Raw genomic sequence first — 19,081 nt, 5'->3', positions numbered from 1 at the left:
CTGTACAACTGCAGAATTGAAATTTTCTTAATACACTATATCTCTCGATGACAGTACACTATAAAAGTACAGCATATTTCTATGTACTATTGCACTTTATAGAGCAAATCTAAAACATAATTTTATACATGCACTTCTATAAACAGTAAAAGTGCAGAGAAGCTGGTTAAGATGCATTTGTGGCCCGTGTATACGCTAAGTGACTTTGGACGGTATATTGTGGACAGTGAGTTGGGCGTGGCCGAACAGAAAGTCCCTTGAGACGGCTTAGTGAGGTAACAGCACTCTAGTCACCAGAGGCAGAGCCAGCCAATCGGCTGTCTCTGCATCAACCTGCCAGTGCAGAGGCAGCAGGTCTGTTTAACACCAATCATCTCATTCCTTGAACCTCTTTAGAACTCGGTGGTTAACCTCAGCAAGGTTAAATGTCAGTCCAGTGCAATTGGCTCTAATTTACTAAGACAAGAGAACCAACATCAGGAGCTCTGTCCCCATTCTGCCAACACTTTACATTGCCACATAAAACTTTAATTGAGATGAATCCATTTATACTGCTAACCAGGCAAATATGCCAGAAGGCAAATTAAGTTTAATCTAACTTTACGTTACATTCAAAATAAGTACAGCCAAGTATCCATGTTCATTTTCAATACCTTTATACCTTCAATACTGTATTCAAATAGGACGTTATCATAACAAGACTTGGTTTTCCGTTTTCCTTTTACAGAACAGAATCGAGAATTTAATAAAGCTCCTATAAAAACATCTATACACTGCCAAAAGCATCGTAAGACAGACGGGGTCACCAGAAACAAAGACAGGAGCGTCCTGGCAGAGAATGAACTGCGCTGCCGAGTTTAAGGAGCTGGGCGTGTCCCCTCCCAGAAACCCCTTCCACACATTTCATATTATAGCTGAGAGGACGCAGATAGCTGGATACACACGGAATGAAAGAGAACTCCGATCCTTCTTGTCCTTTATCACAGGAACGCGAGCGCACGGACACTGCAACACCAGCCACCGCACACAGCCTTTAGTGTAATCATTTTATTTACAGAACATTTCCCCCAATGCAGTACATTCAGTGCCAATGCAACTAATGAGAACCCAAAACAGATAAACTCCCAACCCCCCCCCACCACAGCTCGTCCAGTCTTCTGAAAGGACCCAAGTCAGAAACGCATCCTTTCGCGATGGAATCGCGGGAATCCTTCCCCTGCCCGAAGGGTGAGAGGTCAGCGATGGGCTCCTCTCCTTTTTTTTGGACTAAAAAGCGCAAAGCTCTAGGCAGGACTCTCCACAACGACAGACTGTCCCCATTGATTGCAAAATCACAATGCTCCTTAAAAAGAGATAAGAAATTGAAGTGAAATGTTAACCCCGCTCCCCTTCAAATTTCTATATAAATGTGCTTTTCGAATAAAGAAATAAAAGCTAAAAAGTATGTCTTCTCTTGTTGACATCATCTTGCTGGAAGTACCCAGTGATAGATCATATGCCCTGCTACAGTGGGATAAGACTGAGGCACTTTCTCTAGTGATTTTATTGGGTTTACACCCCACGTATCTCCTTTTCTCTAAGGCATATGAAGACTCAACAGTCACCGAGAACATAAACACATTTTTACAGACACATTAGATGTGCATTGTTGATAAAATGATATGTGAATCTAACGGACAATACTTGAAATGTTCGTTACCTGCACCAACCACACTCCCCCCTCCCCCCCGTCCCCCCCAAAAAAACCAAAGAAAGTCACTGAATGGAACAGAAAACGTTCTTCTCATCCTCTACGGTTCAGCGTAGAACGCGTGAGCCAGGGCAGTTAACGTCATGGCCTGCTTGGACATTCCGCTGTTGATGAAGAACACAACTTGGTCGAAGCCCAGCGGCTCGCTGTTAGCCAGCCCTGGACTGGCGTTGTGTTTGGAAAAGGCCAAACAATTTATTGCTTGACTGGTAATGCCTTCACTGCAGTTCTCTGCTATCCGGCTGGTAACGGTTCTAAACTCCAGACTCAAAGCCTGTACTGTAGCAACGTGGCCTTCTTACCTCTTCGTGAATCACACCATCTGTCGCGCTCGTACAACGAAAAACATGGTAGAAATATAGATTTATGACCAAAAAAAAAACCTGACAAAAGAAACGAGTATCAACTTTTCGAACTCTTCCTCCATCGGACACGGCATGCGGTCTTCACCAGAGAGACGAGTGAAAAGACAAAGGTCATAGGTCATAGGTCACAGGTCAGTAACAGCCCTCAGGTTTCACAAACAAGACAATTGTTTAAGAAAAAAGGCGACCTATCGTTTGTCATTTTAGAAAAATTAGCAGCATGAAATTAAGCCTTGAGACCAGCGATTATACAAAGCAAATCCAAACAATCCAAAACAAATCACAATAATATATATATATAAAAAGACATTTACAATTAGCAGGACCAAAATAGACTCGGTTTATACTCAACCTTCAAAATTGCCATATAAACAAATTACATATTTACCAATATTTAATGTTTTGACAGGAAAAAAGCAAAAGAAAAAGAAAAAAAATACACATTTGGCTATTCACTAGCAGTTCTACAGTAAGACGTCAGCGCTAATGATCATTAAAGCCTTAGAACCCCACTTTGCAGAGAATGGCGGTGATGTAGTTGGTGGGACCACACAGGTAGGGAGTTCTGGAACAGTCTGCGGAAGGTTGGGGGGGGGGAATCGTGGCGAGGGTCCATGCTGCCGGCCGGTCCTCCAGCACCTGGGGCGTCTGGTAAAGTGTGCTGGGTGTGGCCTCCGCCAGCAGGGGGCAGTGCAGGGCAGGGCAGGGCAGAGCGGGCAGGCCGCAGTACCAGGGCTCTGTGCAGACACAGGTTCAGCGTTAATAGCGTTAGCTTTCCTTGCCAGGTCTTGCACCAGCACAGCTGGCTGCCATCACACACATGTGGGTCTCATCTGGTTTCAGCCGAGAAGTCAGCACAGGGGTTTGGAGAGGCTTGTGCCTTGACCACAGTAGCATTCCCCTCCATCATCCACTTATGACAGCATGCTGTCCTTTAGCCAACAACACAACTCATCCACAGAAACCAGGCTATGGCACACTACCACAGAGGAATATTCTATTCCAATAGAGACGCAGGTGGATGAAACAAATTAATCAATCCAGCGAATCTTGCCGACAGAATTCAACACGGCCACAAGAGGGCTACTACAAAAGACAAATGAAACGCCTACAATCGCTGCGACACTAAGCATGAGTGGGTGCTGGCCATTTTTGCATTTCTGCTGCCCTACCTGGAGGTTTTAGAAAAGAATGGGCTTGTCGGCAGTCTTCTCCTGGACGTAGGAGGTGAAGCGCTTCAGGAATTTGGGGTACTCCCTCTTGGCCACTGCCCTGAGGACGGAGGCGGGAGCCCAGCCCCCAGGGTTCACTGTAGACAGCAGGACAGGGACCACGTTAAATAACGACACACTGCGGTTAAATGGCACCCGTCCTTTCAGGACCTCAGAGGCCTGCACCGAACATCCACCCTCCGCACAGGGAATCCCACCAGTCACCCCGCGGCGATAGCGGCGCTCACCGTTAGCGACGTAGGTGATTTTACACAGGATGTTGTCTCTGCTGATCTCTTTGTCGCCCTCTGGTGGGCTGACCAGGGTCTGGCAGATCATGGCGATGCTGATTTTGGCACGGACGCACCTGTTGCTGGGCTGCGGGGAGAAAGGGCACACAGAAAGGCAGTGTGACGGTCTGCTCTCAGGAACCGGTCTACACCACCGCCACGTTCTGTCATTCGCTGCCCCGCCTGTCCATCAGGAGGCCTGGGAGACAGACGGGAGAGCTCAGGCTTACGGGGGCGTTGTTGTGGTCCACGGAGAAGTTGCAGACCAGCCAGGTGTCGGGATCGTTCTCGTTGTTGGCCAAGATTTTTCGGATTGCGGACAGGTACAGGACGTCCCTCTGGGAGGCAGGCCACACCCTCTGCAAGACAAACGCAAAGCTGTCAATCGAAGGCTGAACCTGCTCTTCAGGACCTCCGTCCTGACTCAAGGGTGTGGAGCTTCATCACTGCTAGGTGCACTTTACATCACAAATACGCTTAGGGTTGGATGAGGGTAGGGGTTAGGGTTAGGGTTAGTCTTCAACACCCAATTATCACATCATTTCTTCATTTTGTACACACATTCCAAGCAGCATGCAAATAATAAAATAAGCACACTTATAATTTAATGGTCTTCATTAAATAAAATTAAGGTCCACATAAAAATCCCTTCACTAAAATATTTTCATATTTTCAAATGTTGCAGCACACACACACAGACTGAAGGGAGTACGTAAGCGTGTTTACCTTGTGCGTCTGATACACGATAATAGCATTGTCCGATAGGGTTTCCACAACGTTGAAATTTTCGATGGTCGCTGAAAAGCAAGGTCAAAGCGATGTCACGTTTTCGTCTGGGTTTTTTCTTCCACAAACTCAGCGCAAACGAGACGACAGCAGCCCGAGGAGGCTGCGGAGCAGAGGGGCGGGACTCACTCTCCCAGTCGTTACGGACGTCCGTGTCCCAGAAGTAGTGGCAGACCTCGTGCCCGGTCACCCCTTTGACCGAGTGGGTGGCCTTGAGCGGGTCCAGGACTATCCCGTTCTCTTCCACCTCTCTCCTGTACACCTGCAAAACACCAACAGCTTCACACCTGCCATCCCACACACATTAATAATGCACTGGATGATCTGAATTTCCTTACAGCTGTTACGCTGGAAAAAGCTAAGGCCACTTGGACAAAGAACAGCCAAGAGCGCCATCTAGTGGAATACAAAGCAACACACTTTCCGACGTCTGCAAGAACAGCAGGCTATCAGTGAGCTAGTTCCACTGTAGCATCACAGCCATGTTGCCCAGCATAGGCTTGTCGTGGAGAGGACAGATGGCTGCTTTAAGCTGCTGCACTGAGAGATTTCCACAGCTGAGAGTGAAGACGCAGCGCAGCTGTACACGAACGGCTGCAGTGACGCTGGGGACAAATTAGTGCTCCCACAGCCTAATGGGAAGGACTACACAAGCAGCCATTATCCTCAGTTTCTCATTCTCCAGCTCCCATTTGCCCAACGCGCTGGTCTCAAGCCGCGCACGTGAGACTGCAGGACATCCCAGGGGGTCCGTGAGGGGTGGTCACGTGACCAGAGAGCCTGGCGTCCTCACCTTCATCTCCCCCTCCTCCACCACCAGCTGCCAGTTGGCGTCGCCCCCCACGTCCTGCAGGGAGTAGGTCATGTGATTCTGCACCATCTCCTCCACCTGCAAGGCAAAGGGCACCGGTCACACCGCCTCCATGCAAACGAGGCACGGCTTCGGGTTCGACTTCCTCCTGACGGGCACTTTGCATCCAAACGGCAAATGCAAAGGTAAAGGGAGAAAGGTACAGGCTGACGAACGGCACTCTGTGTGAACAAGACTCACTCGCACTGCAGGTAACAGAACTCCATATGAAGTCTGAAAGCTCTCTCACACTCTACAAGTAACAGAACTCCATATGAAGTCTGAAAGCTCTCTCACACTCTACAAGTAACAGAACTCCATATGAAGTCTGAAAGCTCTCTCACACTGCAGGTAACAGAACTCCATATGAAGTCTGAAAGCTCTCTCACACTGCAGGTAACAGAACTCCATATGAAGTCTGAAAGCTCTCTCACACTGCAGGTAACAGAACTCCATATGAAGTCTGAAAGCTCTCACACACTCTACAGGTAACAGAACTCCATATGAAGTCTGAAAGCTCTCTCACACTCTACAGGTAACAGAACTCCATATGAAGTCTGAAAGCTCTCACACTCTACAGGTAACAGAACTCCATATGAAGTCTGAAAGCTCTCACACACACTCTACAGGTAACAGTACTACATATGAAGTCTGAAAGCTCTCACACACTCTACAGATAACAGTACTACATATGAAGTCTGAAAGCTCTCACACTCTACAGGTAACAGAACTCCCTATGAAGTCTGAAAGCTCTCTCACACTGCAGGTAAACGAACGTCCATAGAAGTCTGAACTCTCTACCACTGCAGGTAAACCAAACTCCATATGAAGTCGAAAGCTCTACACACGCAGAAACAGAACTCATATGAAGTCTGAAAGCTCTCTCACACTGCAGATAACAGAACTCCATATGAAGTCTGAAAGCTCTCTCACACACTGCAGATAACAGAACTCCATATGAAGTCTGAAAGCTCTCTCACACACTGCAGATAACAGAACTCCATATGAAGTCTGAAAGCTCTCTCACACTCTACAGGTAACAGAACTCCATATGAAGTCTGAAAGCTCTCACACACTCTACAGGTAACAGTACTCCATATGAAGTCTGAAAGCTCTCACACACTCTACAGGTAACAGAACTCCATATGAAGTCTGAAAGCTCTCTCACACACTGCAGGTAACAGAACTCCATATGAAGTCTGAAAGCTCTCTCACACACTGCAGATAACAGAACTCCATATGAAGTCTGAAAGCTCTCTCACACTCTGCAGGTAACAGAACTCCATATGAAGTCTGAAAGCTCTCTCACACTCTACAGATAACAGAACTCCATATGAAGTCTGAAAGCTCTCTCACACTGCAGACAACAGAACTCCATATGAAGTCTGAAAGCTCTCTCACACACTCTACAGGTAACAGTACTCCATATGAAGTTCATGCAGTCCAGACTGCCCTTCATAAGAAGATTCAGGGTGGAGACGGCATTCTGCGGGGCTTCTGTTTACACATTCCCCATCGACCGTTGGACACGCCCGATTTCCTTCTTTCAGCAGGCAGATGATGCACAGACAGCCTCCTCAGACATACCGGTGAGCCATGCCTCTCACACACTCCATAGTAACTTAAGCTTTAATTACCTTTTAAACAACCCATCCAAAATAACAACCTGCACCAGTCAGACACGCACAGGCACTGACAGTAATGACCCTGAAGACAAATCTGTGTCCTGCCACGTTGGCATTGATTAGTACTGGAGGACTGGACAATAGCACAAGCGATGAAGCTCCAGTTTCATCCTGATGAGATTAAATATGGACCTTTACAAGAAACACATTCAATCTTATCCCAGCACAACATTCACATGAAACCATTTCTCCTCTTTACAAGCTGTATTAGAGAGTTCCCTTATCCATAGACTGTCTTGATAAAAAAGACAAAATCTTGATAGATCACAAGCAAAACGAGCAGGGCAGTTAACTGGAAGAGGTTAATACCTAAAGGAGCACGCTTGCGTGTGGTAGTTGACTGTCGGTGTGCATTCTCAGAAGGGTCAAATGGAGAGGGGACACACACCGCAAGCACAGGGGCACAGGTGCAGCGCAGGGGCGCTCCGCGTGGATACCATACCTGCGCGCCGAATCTGTGAGCATCGTCAGGGGCAACGGCTACGTCAGCGGAAGCCACGGAGGGAGCGCAACTATAGGGCTACAGCGAGGGGACGGGACAGAAGAGACGGCGAGCTCAGTGACCGCGTCGTCCCTCACCACCCCCCTCAGGACCCCCATCACACCGACAGCACCTTTCAACACCAGCACGGCCACCGATCCCAGCCCCGCCTCCCGGGGCCCTGCATTATAACGCATTATAACACATTATAACGCAGAAATGCTGGGACTGGGCAGAGACGCACACTCGTGGATACGGGTCATTTCTGAACTGCAGCACAGGGAGGCAAACGCCTGTTAGAGTGACGAGGGAGGGGGGGGAAGGTGGGGGGCTCACCTTCTGGGCGAACCTGTGGGTGCCGATGATGGAGTAGGCGTCTCCAGAGGGCGGGGGGGTGCTCCGGTGGAGCCGGGACTTCTCGGCGTGGGACTGCGGGGACATGGGGACAGAGGCGTTACACCAACGCTGCTCCACAAAAACAAGGCGTGGCTTTGTGTGCATGAATACAGCACAAAGGGCCAGGTCAAAGGACAGGATGTTCAGCAGGGTACTCGGACTCATTCCATTTCTTTACAAAATCCTCTAAATTAAATGCAAACAACAACAATATAATTAGCTTTATTGATTTTACGAATAGGTAAAGAGCCAGAGAAACTGAAACCTCTCACTCTCGCCTGATTGGTGGCTCCAGGGAGCAGGTGCAAACCCTCCGCCCATGGCCCTGCCATACTGCAGGGATGAACCAAGCCTCCACTTGTATGTTTGTAGTTCAGTCACACACAGAAGGCAGTGGAAAGCCAAAGGAACTACAACCTCCAGGTTGCAGTCCAATGCTCATATTTATTTTTTATTCTTACTGTCAGTTTCTTAGGGTAGTACTAAATGTAGAATTCAACCATTCCACTCCAAGGTTTACTCTTTGAACAACACATTAGTCAGACTGAATAAAAACTGAAGAAAATGACAGGACCCTTAACGAATAGACACATTTATTTAGAGAAGAAGAAAAAGTTGATTTACCGTTACCTGTTCTTCTATCTTGTCTTGCCTGTCGAGGGCAGCTTCAACAGCATCGAAAAACTCCTCTTCATTAATTAGGCTGTTCGGCCCTTCCTGCGACAGGAGGATTAAATTACATGTAAACAAGCAGCGGTTCAGGAAACAAGAGACCCAATCAAGATGCTCTGAAGCAGGGGGGGTCTCAACGTTGCAGCGGCATTTCGTGCTGATGGAGGGCCTCAGATAAGGGCCGTGAACCCCCGGGGGAGACCAGCGAGGCGAGCGAGGCGGATCCCGTACCTCATAATCAGGGCCTCCGAAATGAGACTTCTTCTTTAGCTCCGTCATGGCAGACTTGCAGGCCTCCTCCACGCGCCTCCTCTTCTCCATTTCCTGCGCACACGCACACACGCACACACGCACACACGCACACACACAGCAGAGAGGATTCATCAGACACACCGCATCACTCAGCGCAAACATTACAAAACGAACAGCACAACGCACTCTCAGACCCTCGTACCCGTAGTACTGTGCGCATTGGGGAGGGACGGTCAAATGCGAATGATCTAAAATACGCACCTCCTTAAGATGTTCTCAAGATGCAGGATCAAACGAGCACAGGACATACAGGACTGTCTTAGGAATGGCAGATCAGAAAAGGGAGCACATCTAGAGGCATCCCCAAGAGCTATGTGCACAAGCACAACTGGATGAGCCGAGCCTGTTCTGGGTCTAGACCTGTCGGGAGTTTTCCGCACGGTGGATCTGGAGGTCCAAAGTTCGGAAACCCCGCCTTTGGCCAAACACAGACCCCGACACAAAAGGGAACCTGAAACTGACACCCCTTTCCCCCTCAAAGCAGAGAGAGCTGGAAGAACCAGATAGGGGAGTAGAAGTAGTGAGAGGAGGGTCATGCCTGAAAGGCCTTTCACACCTGCAAATACCAGCTGATCTGAGCTGCTCCAGCTCCCAGAAACACTTGACCTGCGATATCACTGGCTGCATGATGATGAAAAATAGAAGCATTTTGCTAAATTGGCACCGCAATTAAAAACGAACCACTTCAGCTTCAGTGTCCCGGTAAGCTAACCGCCCCACCACTGCTGAACTCTCACTGCTGACGACAATCCACAAGCTTTTCTTTCACTGTACGTCTCAGGACATGCAGTCAGACGACGCACACGGCCTCGCGTATGGAAATAAGACGGCCTCAGACGTAACAAACTGCAGCCTGACAGAGAGGCCCCAAAGAAAGCCGTGTGATACACCCGCACACGTCCACCGCTTGCTCTCCCCCTGCCGCTGGTGTCCACTCCCTGCAGGACAGATCCAATGTGAGAGCCCTTCTCTTATCTCATTACCCACTTGTGAAATCCACAGATGAGCAATCTTCCAAGAATAATGGAGCTGTGAGCAATCTGATAAGACCAATTTTGCATCGCCATGGAAACCACTAATCACGATTTCAAATTATTGAACTGAAGTCTGAACTCCGAAGGCAGTCCTGTTGGCAGTCAGGTTTATACCAAGTCTCATTTCATACTGCATGTAAAGAACAGCGCCAGAACAATTAATTAAGGCTGGGTGTTTGTCACGAAAAATATTGGCTGAAGTCACAGAGCAGTCACAGCAAACTACTTAAAATTCATGGAAACTGGAAAAAAAAAACCCAGAAGAAATCAGTTTTACAGAATGTTTACTGTTTAATCAATGATCCCAGCGCGTTCTAGAAACCATATACATCGTCGTACTTTATTTCTACCATTATCGTTAACGGCTGTGCTGTACTGATACAGGGGCACATTCAGTGTTACTGATGCAGTGGCACATTTACAGAATGAATGGTGAGCTACAGGGCTGTGCTGTACTGATGCAGTGGCACATTTACAGTGTTACTGGTGAGCTACAGGACTGTGCTGTACTGATGCAGTGGCACATTTACAGTGTTAATGGTGAGGTGCAGGACTGTGCTGTACTGATGCAGTGGCACATTTACAGTGTTAATGGTGAGGTGCAGGACTGTGCTGTACTGATGCAGTGGCACATTTACAGTGTTACTGATGCAGTGGCACATTCACAGTGTTACTGATGCAGTGGCACATTTACAGTGTTACTGATGCAGTGGCACATTTACAGTGTTACTGATGCAGTGGCACATTTACAGTGTTACTGATGCAGTGGCACATTCACAGTGTTACTGATGCAGTGGCTTCACATGTTACTGATGCGTCACATCAGTGTTACTGATGCAGTGTTCGGACGTCCTTTCAGTACAGCTGATCACAGTCTGTGTACTGCTGTCAGTGCATTACATTTGACAGTGTTAATGTATGATGAGTCGGGCATGTGGCTGAGATAGGGCTTCCTCAGACTCTACCTTATCCACTCTCTTCTGCCAGCTGTCCTCCCGCTTCACCATGAGGTCGATGCAGTGAGAGAGAGTGGCCAGTATCCCAGCAGTGGTGGCCTTGAACGTGATCGCCTCCCCTTTAAAGTCAATCCCATTCATTCCTTTGGGGCTCAGAGACTGAAACACTGGAACAAAGCAACATGTGGGTCAGATCCTTACCCTGGGCAGTCACTAAGATTCAGCTTCTTTCAGTTAAAAAGTGAGAAGAGCAGAGAGAAGAATTACATAAAAGCAACGGCAGGAAACAGAACTCTCTCTGCCGGGATACAGGTCTACAGTGCCTGAGCAAAACAACGTTTAAACAAGACCATTATTCTCCCGAAAACACAAACACAGGCCAGAGCACACTACACAGCCAAATACCCTCCAGAAGCAATTTGTCAGTAAGGTTAATGTGAAGTTACATACACATTTTTCTGCCCTCAATATCTGTCATTTCCGTACGCGTGTTAAAGCCTAAGATAATCAAGCCGCTTGTTTCCGAGCGCAGACGCGCGGTAAAATAAACGCGTCAGGCACGCCACAGCTGAAAAGCCCGCGGCTCACACTCACATTTCTCCTTGCTGCCGTTGTTGTTGTGCACGAACTCTCCGTCGGGGCGAGTGGTGGGGAAGTCGTCTTCATCGTCCTCCACGACTGAAAAGAGAGAGAGAGAGAGAGAGAGAGAGAGCACACGCTAGTGAGCGAGTCCTCTCTCGCCCACGGGGTCACCGGCGGCGACGCGGCGGGCGGGTCGGGCACCGCCCGGCCCGCTCACGCACCGGGTCCGTTACCGTGCCGACCGGGCGCCTCGGTACGGCCGCTGCACATAAAAGCGCTGCTTCTGCCGAAGGCCGGGGGGGGGAGAGACGGAAAAAAAAACCTGACTCTCCAAAGCCAAAAAGAAGCGGGCGACTCTTCCTGCTGCTGAACAGCCCCGGTCTGTGCTGCACAGAGCAGCCCGCTGCCAGGAGCGGACGCCGCGCCCGGCGATGACTGGCCGCATTCTGCGCGACCGCGGGCGGCGGAGTGGGCAGACGCGTGCCCCTTCTCGCATTCCCCGAACGCGCGCGCGCTGCGCCGCGTCGACGCATTCCCCCTCCGAGCTGCAGACCGCGCGCTGCAGGTGCTTTTTTTCCCCCTGCTTCCGCTTCCAGGAGAGATACTCCAAACCTCACGTGGAGCCAACCTCCCTCCGGCAACCTCTCTCCCCTCCCTGGCCCGGGTTCACGCGGTGTTTTTATCATCGCCGTGCGTTTCACTTAACGCTCGCTGGAGCTCTGAAAGCCCCGAAAAATGTGCTCCAATAGATTTAGCAAAAAAAAAAAAAAAAAAAACATGAAAAACGAAAGAAGGAAAAATCGATACTGGATATGTCTTTAGCCGTGACAAGACCCCCGGAGTGATAACGGTTCAGAAACCCCTGGAGGGCATTCTGAATAACTAGCAGCGATAATAACAGGCAGCAACAGGCTTTTTTCCCCTCATAGCATCTTAGTGGAATATCAATTTTCTTGATATGTAGTGAAAGTAAAAATGAACCCAAGCCCACCTTTGTCCCTCTGGAACTCGTCTTTAGACACGTCGGCGCAGGCGTCGAAGTATTTCTGCAGCGTGTCCACCTGTCGGCACAGAATGTCCCGGAACGTCTCCATCTCGGCCAGCTTCTCGCGCAAGCTGTGTCCTTTCTGGCAAAACACAAACAGAGCGAGTTCGCTCACCGTTTTACTGGTTACTAGTTTGAATATGCACCGTACGCACAGTCTGTCCTGTCATTTAAATGGGAAACAAGCTTAAAGAAGTTAAAGTATATTGTGCACGTGTGGGAAGCCTGGCTCAGTAAAACAGGAGGCGCCCACGCGCACAGTGAGCACGCTCAGCAGGTGGAGCCGGGCCCTCACCTTGAAGGATGACGTGGAGGTGGCGGAGTAGCCGCTGGCCGCGGACGTGAGGGACAGCATGGAGCCATGGCGACGGAGGCTGGACTCGGAACCGTAGCCGGACTCCGCCTGCGGGTGCACAGAACGCAGTCGTGAGCGGAGAAAGGGCACGCTCACACACACACACGGACACACACACGCACACGAGATTACAACCTGGGCGGGAGACAACAGGGCGTGTGATCTTAGGTACGCTAGGACACATGCTATAACAGTAGGGGAGCCATTAAAATCGCCATGAGCCGGGCCTCAGCTGGCCTCGCTCACAGGCACCTGCTGCGGGGGCTAAGGGCCCTTCAGAAAGGTTGCCTGGTTACCGAATGTGCGCAGCTGCGGCTGACCCGGGGTCAGTTTGACAGCCGAGGAGCCCCTCGGCGCCCCTCCCTCTGCTGCTGCCGCAGGACAGTGAGCCTGTGCATGTGTCTGTGTGTGCCTGCTCACCATTTAAAGCTGCAGGCAGCGTGAAAAAAGTAAGGAAAAGCGTGCAAGTAGACCCCCTGAGCACAGCTCTGATGGGCCTTCTGTCTTCACGCATTACTCAGATCCTGGGTAAACGAGTGCAGGCAGACCAGGGTTAGAATTAGCTAAATGCAATAAAACCATCGCGGAGTGGGAAAATGTTACCAGGGGTTGAAATGTCAACACAGTTGATGACCGGTCGCGACACAATGTCATTTCACATAACAGGTACACACAATATCAACACAGGAATTTCAGATAACAATAAGGAGCAGTTGAACCATAGTCCATCACTGCCCAATATGACCAATCGCTCAAAAGGCCACAAAGAGCTCCTGTACCCACAATGCCAGTGCCTACTTCCTTAAGGAATTCAACAATGACACACAGTTCTACAGAAGGGTAATAAAATGCCACTGAACATACGTCATTTTGGAAAATGACCAACACCAGGCTTCCACATTTAGTAGTTATAAACACTGATCTCACTTTGGGTGAAGCAATGTAGCCTATAATTTAGAGGTTTACAATAATTCACGAGGTTTTACAACTGTATAATTGTAAATACTTTTACTAGCTGTGGTAGTGTACTATGCTAGTAAAAGTATTTACAATTATACAGTTGTAAAACCTCATGAATTATTGTAAAGCTATGGTAGGTGAATGCGATCTCAGAACCTATTCAGGTTATGTAACTCACCTTTCGAGTCTTTCCTTCGCTGCGAGCGTAACAACAGAGCACCGCAGCAGTGAAACATTCACATGTTTCCTAAAAACGTGAAGGGCTCTTCTGGGCTCTTACGCTTATGTAACAGCTCTCAAAAAGCAGCAGCGCGCAGCTCCGTACAGAAGAATACTCTGTTCGTGCGTGAGGGGAAAAACAACACAATGCCGATCATGAGACCCGGGAATGACACATTCCTGATCAATCCGAGGGGTCCAGCTCACGGGCCACACGCTCACATGGAGGGTCTCCTCATTTCTGATTAGCCAGCCAGGTGAGAAAAGTAGCCAGCTAGCAACCGGGGTTTGAGGCAGGGAGACGGATTGTTCCGATACCATCATTGTTGCTAAATTAATTAGCCTTTACTCTGCTCTATCTGAAGTCTAAACTAGCCGGCCAAACACAGGTGTGTAGCAGGACATTTAGCCACCAGCTGGCGCTTGGGGAACTCCTCACACTCAGTAATGGGTGGGAGTGAAAAAACGTCTGACCCGTGCTGGGGACACGCCCGACCGATACGTTGCCATGGCTGAGACAAGTCTGTCTTTCTGTCTGTCTGTCTGTCTGTGCCTGTCTGTCCAGACAAACAGACTCCCTGAGGAACTGCTGCCACCAGCTCTCAGGTGTAAAACAGCCGACGCACCCTTCAGCAAAGCTCCAGACCTCTACTGCTCCAGCTTCACACCCTTCACAGGAACACAGAACAGACGCGCGCGGAAGACACGCACGCCACCCTGCGCATCACATCACACTCAGGCATTCAGCAGGGTGGAGGGCCTTTCACAGCTTACCGTTAGCGCCATGGCGACACGCTTCTTTAACCAGAACCAGCGCGAGACAATCAACGGGGCGACATAGCTCAGGAGGTAAGACCGACTGTCTGGCAGTCGGAGGGTTGCCGGTTCAAACCCCACCCTGGGCATGTCGAAGTGTCCTTGAGCAAGACACCTAACTCCTAACCCCTAACTGCTCTGGCAAATGAGAGGCATCAATTGTAAAGCGCTTTGGATAAAAGCGCTACATAAATGCAGTCCATTTACCATTTACCAATCAAGCAGCTCTTTAACCACTCAAACACTCAAACAACCCGGCAAACGAATGAGTAATACGGTCCTAATGACCGGCACTGTTTTATTGGATAGATATATGGATAAGATTACGGTCTAAATAAGGGCGTCTGCTCAGGAATACTGTTAAAATGTCTGTAATATAACAAAACCAGACATTAACCACAGGAAGGAGGGAAGGAATGGTCTTGTGAGACGGATGGAAAACACTGAGAGGCTCCACGGGTCCATCTCCTCAGCCTGTGAGGCAGACTGCAGTCAGCAGCAGTGGCTGCAGGCCAGCACCGGCATATCGCAGGTATTACAATGGGACCGATTCGATAAGAGCTCAAATGGTCTGACCTGCCTGAACTAACAACAGGAGAGCCCCACAATCCCCAGAGGCCGCTGAGCGTGGATACGCGGTCGATATGAGAGGCGCGAAGTAAGGAGGAAAATCAAAGTGTTTATGAAAACCACTGATCGCGGCTGGTCTTATTTCCATGTTACACCTCTGCTCAATGAAAAGACTGACAACTGCAGTGGGACCTCCCCCCACACGTGGAACTACAGAATATTAAAATCTAAGATCCCAGTCCCTCATGTTTTCCATTAGGTAATGGCAGAGAAGGAAATGATCTTGATGCCATTAAACCGCAATTAAACTTCATGTGACAAAGTGACAAATCGGGGACGATCCTAAATGCATTAGCTGTGACCTTTTTTCAAGTTTTCAGAACCTAGAGTCAACAATTTCCTAAACTACTACTTGTGATGATCAACCACAGAGATGGACGACTTCTCTCCCTTATGCTGATGAAATCAGAGACACTAACAGAATCAGGGAAGTTACACTAACGGAATCAGGGCAGTTACACTAACAGAATCAGTGCAGTTACACTAACGGAATCAGAGAAGTTACACTGACAGAATCAGGGAAGTTACACTGACAGAATCAGGGAAGTTACACTGACAGAATCAGGGCAGTTACACTAACAGAATCAGTGCAGTTACACTAACGGAATCAGAGAAGTTACACTGACAGAATCAGGGAAGTTACACTGACAGAATCAGGGCAGTTACACTGACAGAATCAGGGCAGTTACACTAACAGAATCAGGGCAGTTACACTAACAGAATCAGGGCAGTTACACTAACACAATCAGGGCAGTTACACTAACACAATCAGGGCAGTTACACTAACAGAATCAGTGCAGTTACACTAACAGAATCAGGGAAGTTACACTGACAGAATCAGTGCAGTTACACGAACGGAATCAGGGCGGTCACACTGACGGAATTAGGACAGTAATGACAGCTGCACACAGCTCACTCTTACACAGACCAGGCACCAGTGAAGCAGGTGGAATGAGCTGATACAGATGACTGGCCCATCTCCACAGGGAAAAAAGTAAACAAACAGGAAAAGAAACACTGACAAATTCAGACTATTAAGGAAAAAAGCTTACCATTCCATACGCTGAAATAACAACATGCAATAACTGGATTTCCGTACCATTAAAAAACCGTTACTAAACTCCTATTGAGGTCAATCAGGTTAGAATTCTAATTACCCTGCTGTTAATGCCGAGACTTCTGCCAGCTGAACCGAACTTATTAAAGCCAGAAAGTTTGGTAACCAAATACTCAACAGCGGGGAGATATAATTACACATTTCAGACCCGACAGCAATGAGGTGGAAAAGCTTCATTCATCAAACGTAGCTCCGTCTGAGAGGCTCGCAGATGGCAAATGGCTCTGTTCACAGCCAAACGAACAAATATAGAGGGTGGCATTTTTACGGCTTAAATTTGTAACGCAGTCATTAAATTCCTGAGGAGCTGCGGCTATAATCCAAATAGAGCATTTCAGCATAAAAACTGCATTTCCGAATCCCATTTACACTACACTGCGATACAGACACAGCAGAGCAGGAGCTAGGCCAGCGCACAGCCAGAGACTAAGCGCATGAAGAGAGAGCAGAGCAGAGCAGAGCAGATGCTGCAGGGCTGAGCACACAACTGGGATGCAGCCAGTGCCACAGGAGAGCAGCAGGGTGGGCCTCAGCGGCTGCAGCGAAGACGAGCTCCGGCCTTGAGCCCAGCCCGAGGCGGGAGCCCGGGGCGGGGGAGCGAGATCGGGGGGCGGGGGCGGAGGAGCGGAGGGAAGCAGGTGAGCAGAGGCTGGGGGGACGGGAGAGCGGAGGCGGCGGCGGGGGGATCGAGAGCGGAGGCGGGGGTGGGGGAGCGGGGTGGGAGAGCGGAGGGAAGCGGGTGCGCGGAGGCGGGAGAGCGTGCTGCTCTGTCGGGGTTCCTCTGCAGTCCCGTGCGTGTGCCGCATCGCGCACTTACGTTGCTACGCCGCGGGGCCCGTTCCGCCTCGCTGCATTCCTGCACCGGGTCCATCGCACCGCCGAGCATGTGTGTGTGTGTGCGTGTGCAGGCGCGTATGTGTGTGAGTGCACGTGTGTGTGTGTGCGCAGGCGTGTGTGTGTGCGTGTGGTGTGCGTGAGTGGTGGTAAGTGTGTGCGCAGGCAGCGTAGTGTTGTGGTGAGTGTGTGGTGTTGTGAGGTGAGTAGTGAGTGGTGGTGGAGGGGATGAGGAGTGAGTGAGGAGGAGGAGTGTGTAGCCGGGCGGCTGTGTGATGAATGGCAAGCGGATCAGGGGGGTTTGCGGCGAGGAGATGGATGAGGTCTATCAGCAGGCGCCCTGCTCCCTCTCGTCCTCTTCCTCTCTCTCTCTCCTTCTCTCCCTCCTCTTCCTCTCTCCCTCCTTCTCTCCTTCTCTCTCTCCCTCCCTACTTCTAGCTCTGGAGGCTGGCAAAGCACATGCCAAACAGCATCTTCTCTCTCCCTGGACAGACCTACCGGAGTACTCCTCTGCTGGCACTGCCCCCTCCGCCCCACAGACGCTCATGAATAATTCAGCAGGGGGCGTGAGCTTTCATCTCCCGTCCTCAGCCAGACGCAGTGCCAGAGATTCACTGACCCGCTGCAGGCTAACTCAGGTCACAGCGGTGCGAAACCAAGCCCTCGTAGAGGGACGCATCTGCGAAGATCACGAGAACACATCGCCCACCTAAACGGGCTCTCTGCCCACCTAGGAGCCAGGTCATGTGATCCGTGGTATCATCGAGGGGTGTTTCCCACAGCCCTAGGTTACCTTAGGTCAAACAGCTCATCTTTAGCGCCAATCCGAGAGCAGTGGCTGATCTGAGAACAGTCCGATAAGCATGCGGACGGGTTGGCTGTAATTACGCAGGCCTTTTCAGACTGGTCCCAGGTCAGTCGTCCCAGAGGTCACTACTGGGAGGAGGTAAAGTGAAAACAGGCCTAATGGCTCTTGGGGGAGGTGAGTGACTCAGCTGAGTTCCCAGCAGAGTAAGGGCAGAGACTGCAGAGTACCCTCCCGGGACCTCGCCCTGCCGCTGCAGTCTCCCCAGCTACTTTCCAAAATGCCTAAGGGCGCGGAGTAGCTACTTCAAATAAACTCCCAATTCCTTAAGGCCCTGAGTGGTGCTTCTAGGAACATGAATCACCGCTGGGTGCATTAACCTGGTTTGAGCGGTACAGACTCCGCAATCAAGGCGCGTTTACTCAGCCGCTCCCGTGATATTGATCTGGCGCTCCTGGGTTAGAGGAGCGCACCCCAGCTCGGCCATTTCCTCTGCTGATAAGGGCTCACGCGCTCAGGCAAACGCCATCTGAACATGCGCCAACAACGCTTCTCCAGCCACAAATGAAACGCATTTAAAAGAACAGGTTAGCAGTTTTCATTCCGGGCTGCGCTTCTCAAAAATGCCAACAATTCCCATGGGCGAAATGCCAAGTTTCGCCACTAGGGGTCAGCGATTTGTTTTTATCCTCAAAGCTGTTCGGTCATTTGTCTCGTTTCTGGATTCGCCTGTGTGGAGCTGCAGGTTAACACATCTTAAGACAGCCAGCAGAGGGTTAATAAAAACCCTTCAGGGGACAAAGCGCCTTTTCTGCTCCCTCACCCGTCTCCTTTACTCTGGCGAGTCTGAGGGATTATAATACTGTCGATGTCATGCTGCGGCTAGGCTACATCATTCCAGTGCGCGCCGGGACAATATGGCCGAACGCC

At 49.8% G+C, this 19,081-nt stretch overlaps 1 protein-coding gene across 3 annotated transcripts in view; it reads right to left on the bottom strand.

Annotated features, from left to right (window-relative positions):
- Positions 1 to 1,032: 1,032 nt before the first annotated feature.
- LOC135240137 (ceramide transfer protein) overlaps positions 1,033 to 19,081 on the bottom strand; it is a 41,488-nt gene continuing 23,439 nt past the window's right edge. The window contains exons 4-18 of one of the 3 annotated variants that reach the window (XM_064309442.1): positions 12,711 to 12,818; positions 12,362 to 12,497; positions 11,383 to 11,466; positions 10,798 to 10,955; positions 8,718 to 8,810; positions 8,445 to 8,531; positions 7,755 to 7,847; positions 7,380 to 7,457; positions 5,196 to 5,291; positions 4,532 to 4,664; positions 4,343 to 4,413; positions 3,847 to 3,975; positions 3,575 to 3,704; positions 3,288 to 3,424; positions 1,033 to 2,852 (exon numbers count right to left, since the gene is read on the bottom strand). In XM_064309442.1, the coding sequence (XP_064165512.1) occupies positions 3,297 to 3,424; positions 3,575 to 3,704; positions 3,847 to 3,975; positions 4,343 to 4,413; positions 4,532 to 4,664; positions 5,196 to 5,291; positions 7,380 to 7,457; positions 7,755 to 7,847; positions 8,445 to 8,531; positions 8,718 to 8,810; positions 10,798 to 10,955; positions 11,383 to 11,466; positions 12,362 to 12,497; positions 12,711 to 12,818 (1,524 nt within the window). In that variant the 3' untranslated portion in view covers positions 1,033 to 2,852; positions 3,288 to 3,296. Of the gene's footprint in view, positions 2,853 to 3,287; positions 3,425 to 3,574; positions 3,705 to 3,846; positions 3,976 to 4,342; positions 4,414 to 4,531; positions 4,665 to 5,195; positions 5,292 to 7,379; positions 7,458 to 7,754; positions 7,848 to 8,438; positions 8,532 to 8,717; positions 8,811 to 10,797; positions 10,956 to 11,382; positions 11,467 to 12,361; positions 12,498 to 12,710; positions 12,819 to 19,081 lie in introns of all 3 variants that reach the window. The other 2 variants (XM_064309440.1, XM_064309441.1) reach the window with 2 other exon arrangements.

Source organism: Anguilla rostrata, chromosome 14, assembly GCF_018555375.3.
Source record: "Anguilla rostrata isolate EN2019 chromosome 14, ASM1855537v3, whole genome shotgun sequence".
Classification (NCBI taxonomy): domain Eukaryota; kingdom Metazoa; phylum Chordata; class Actinopteri; order Anguilliformes; family Anguillidae; genus Anguilla; species Anguilla rostrata.
Note: the sequence above shows the minus strand (reverse complement) of the source record. Positions and strands in the feature narration are given on the sequence as shown.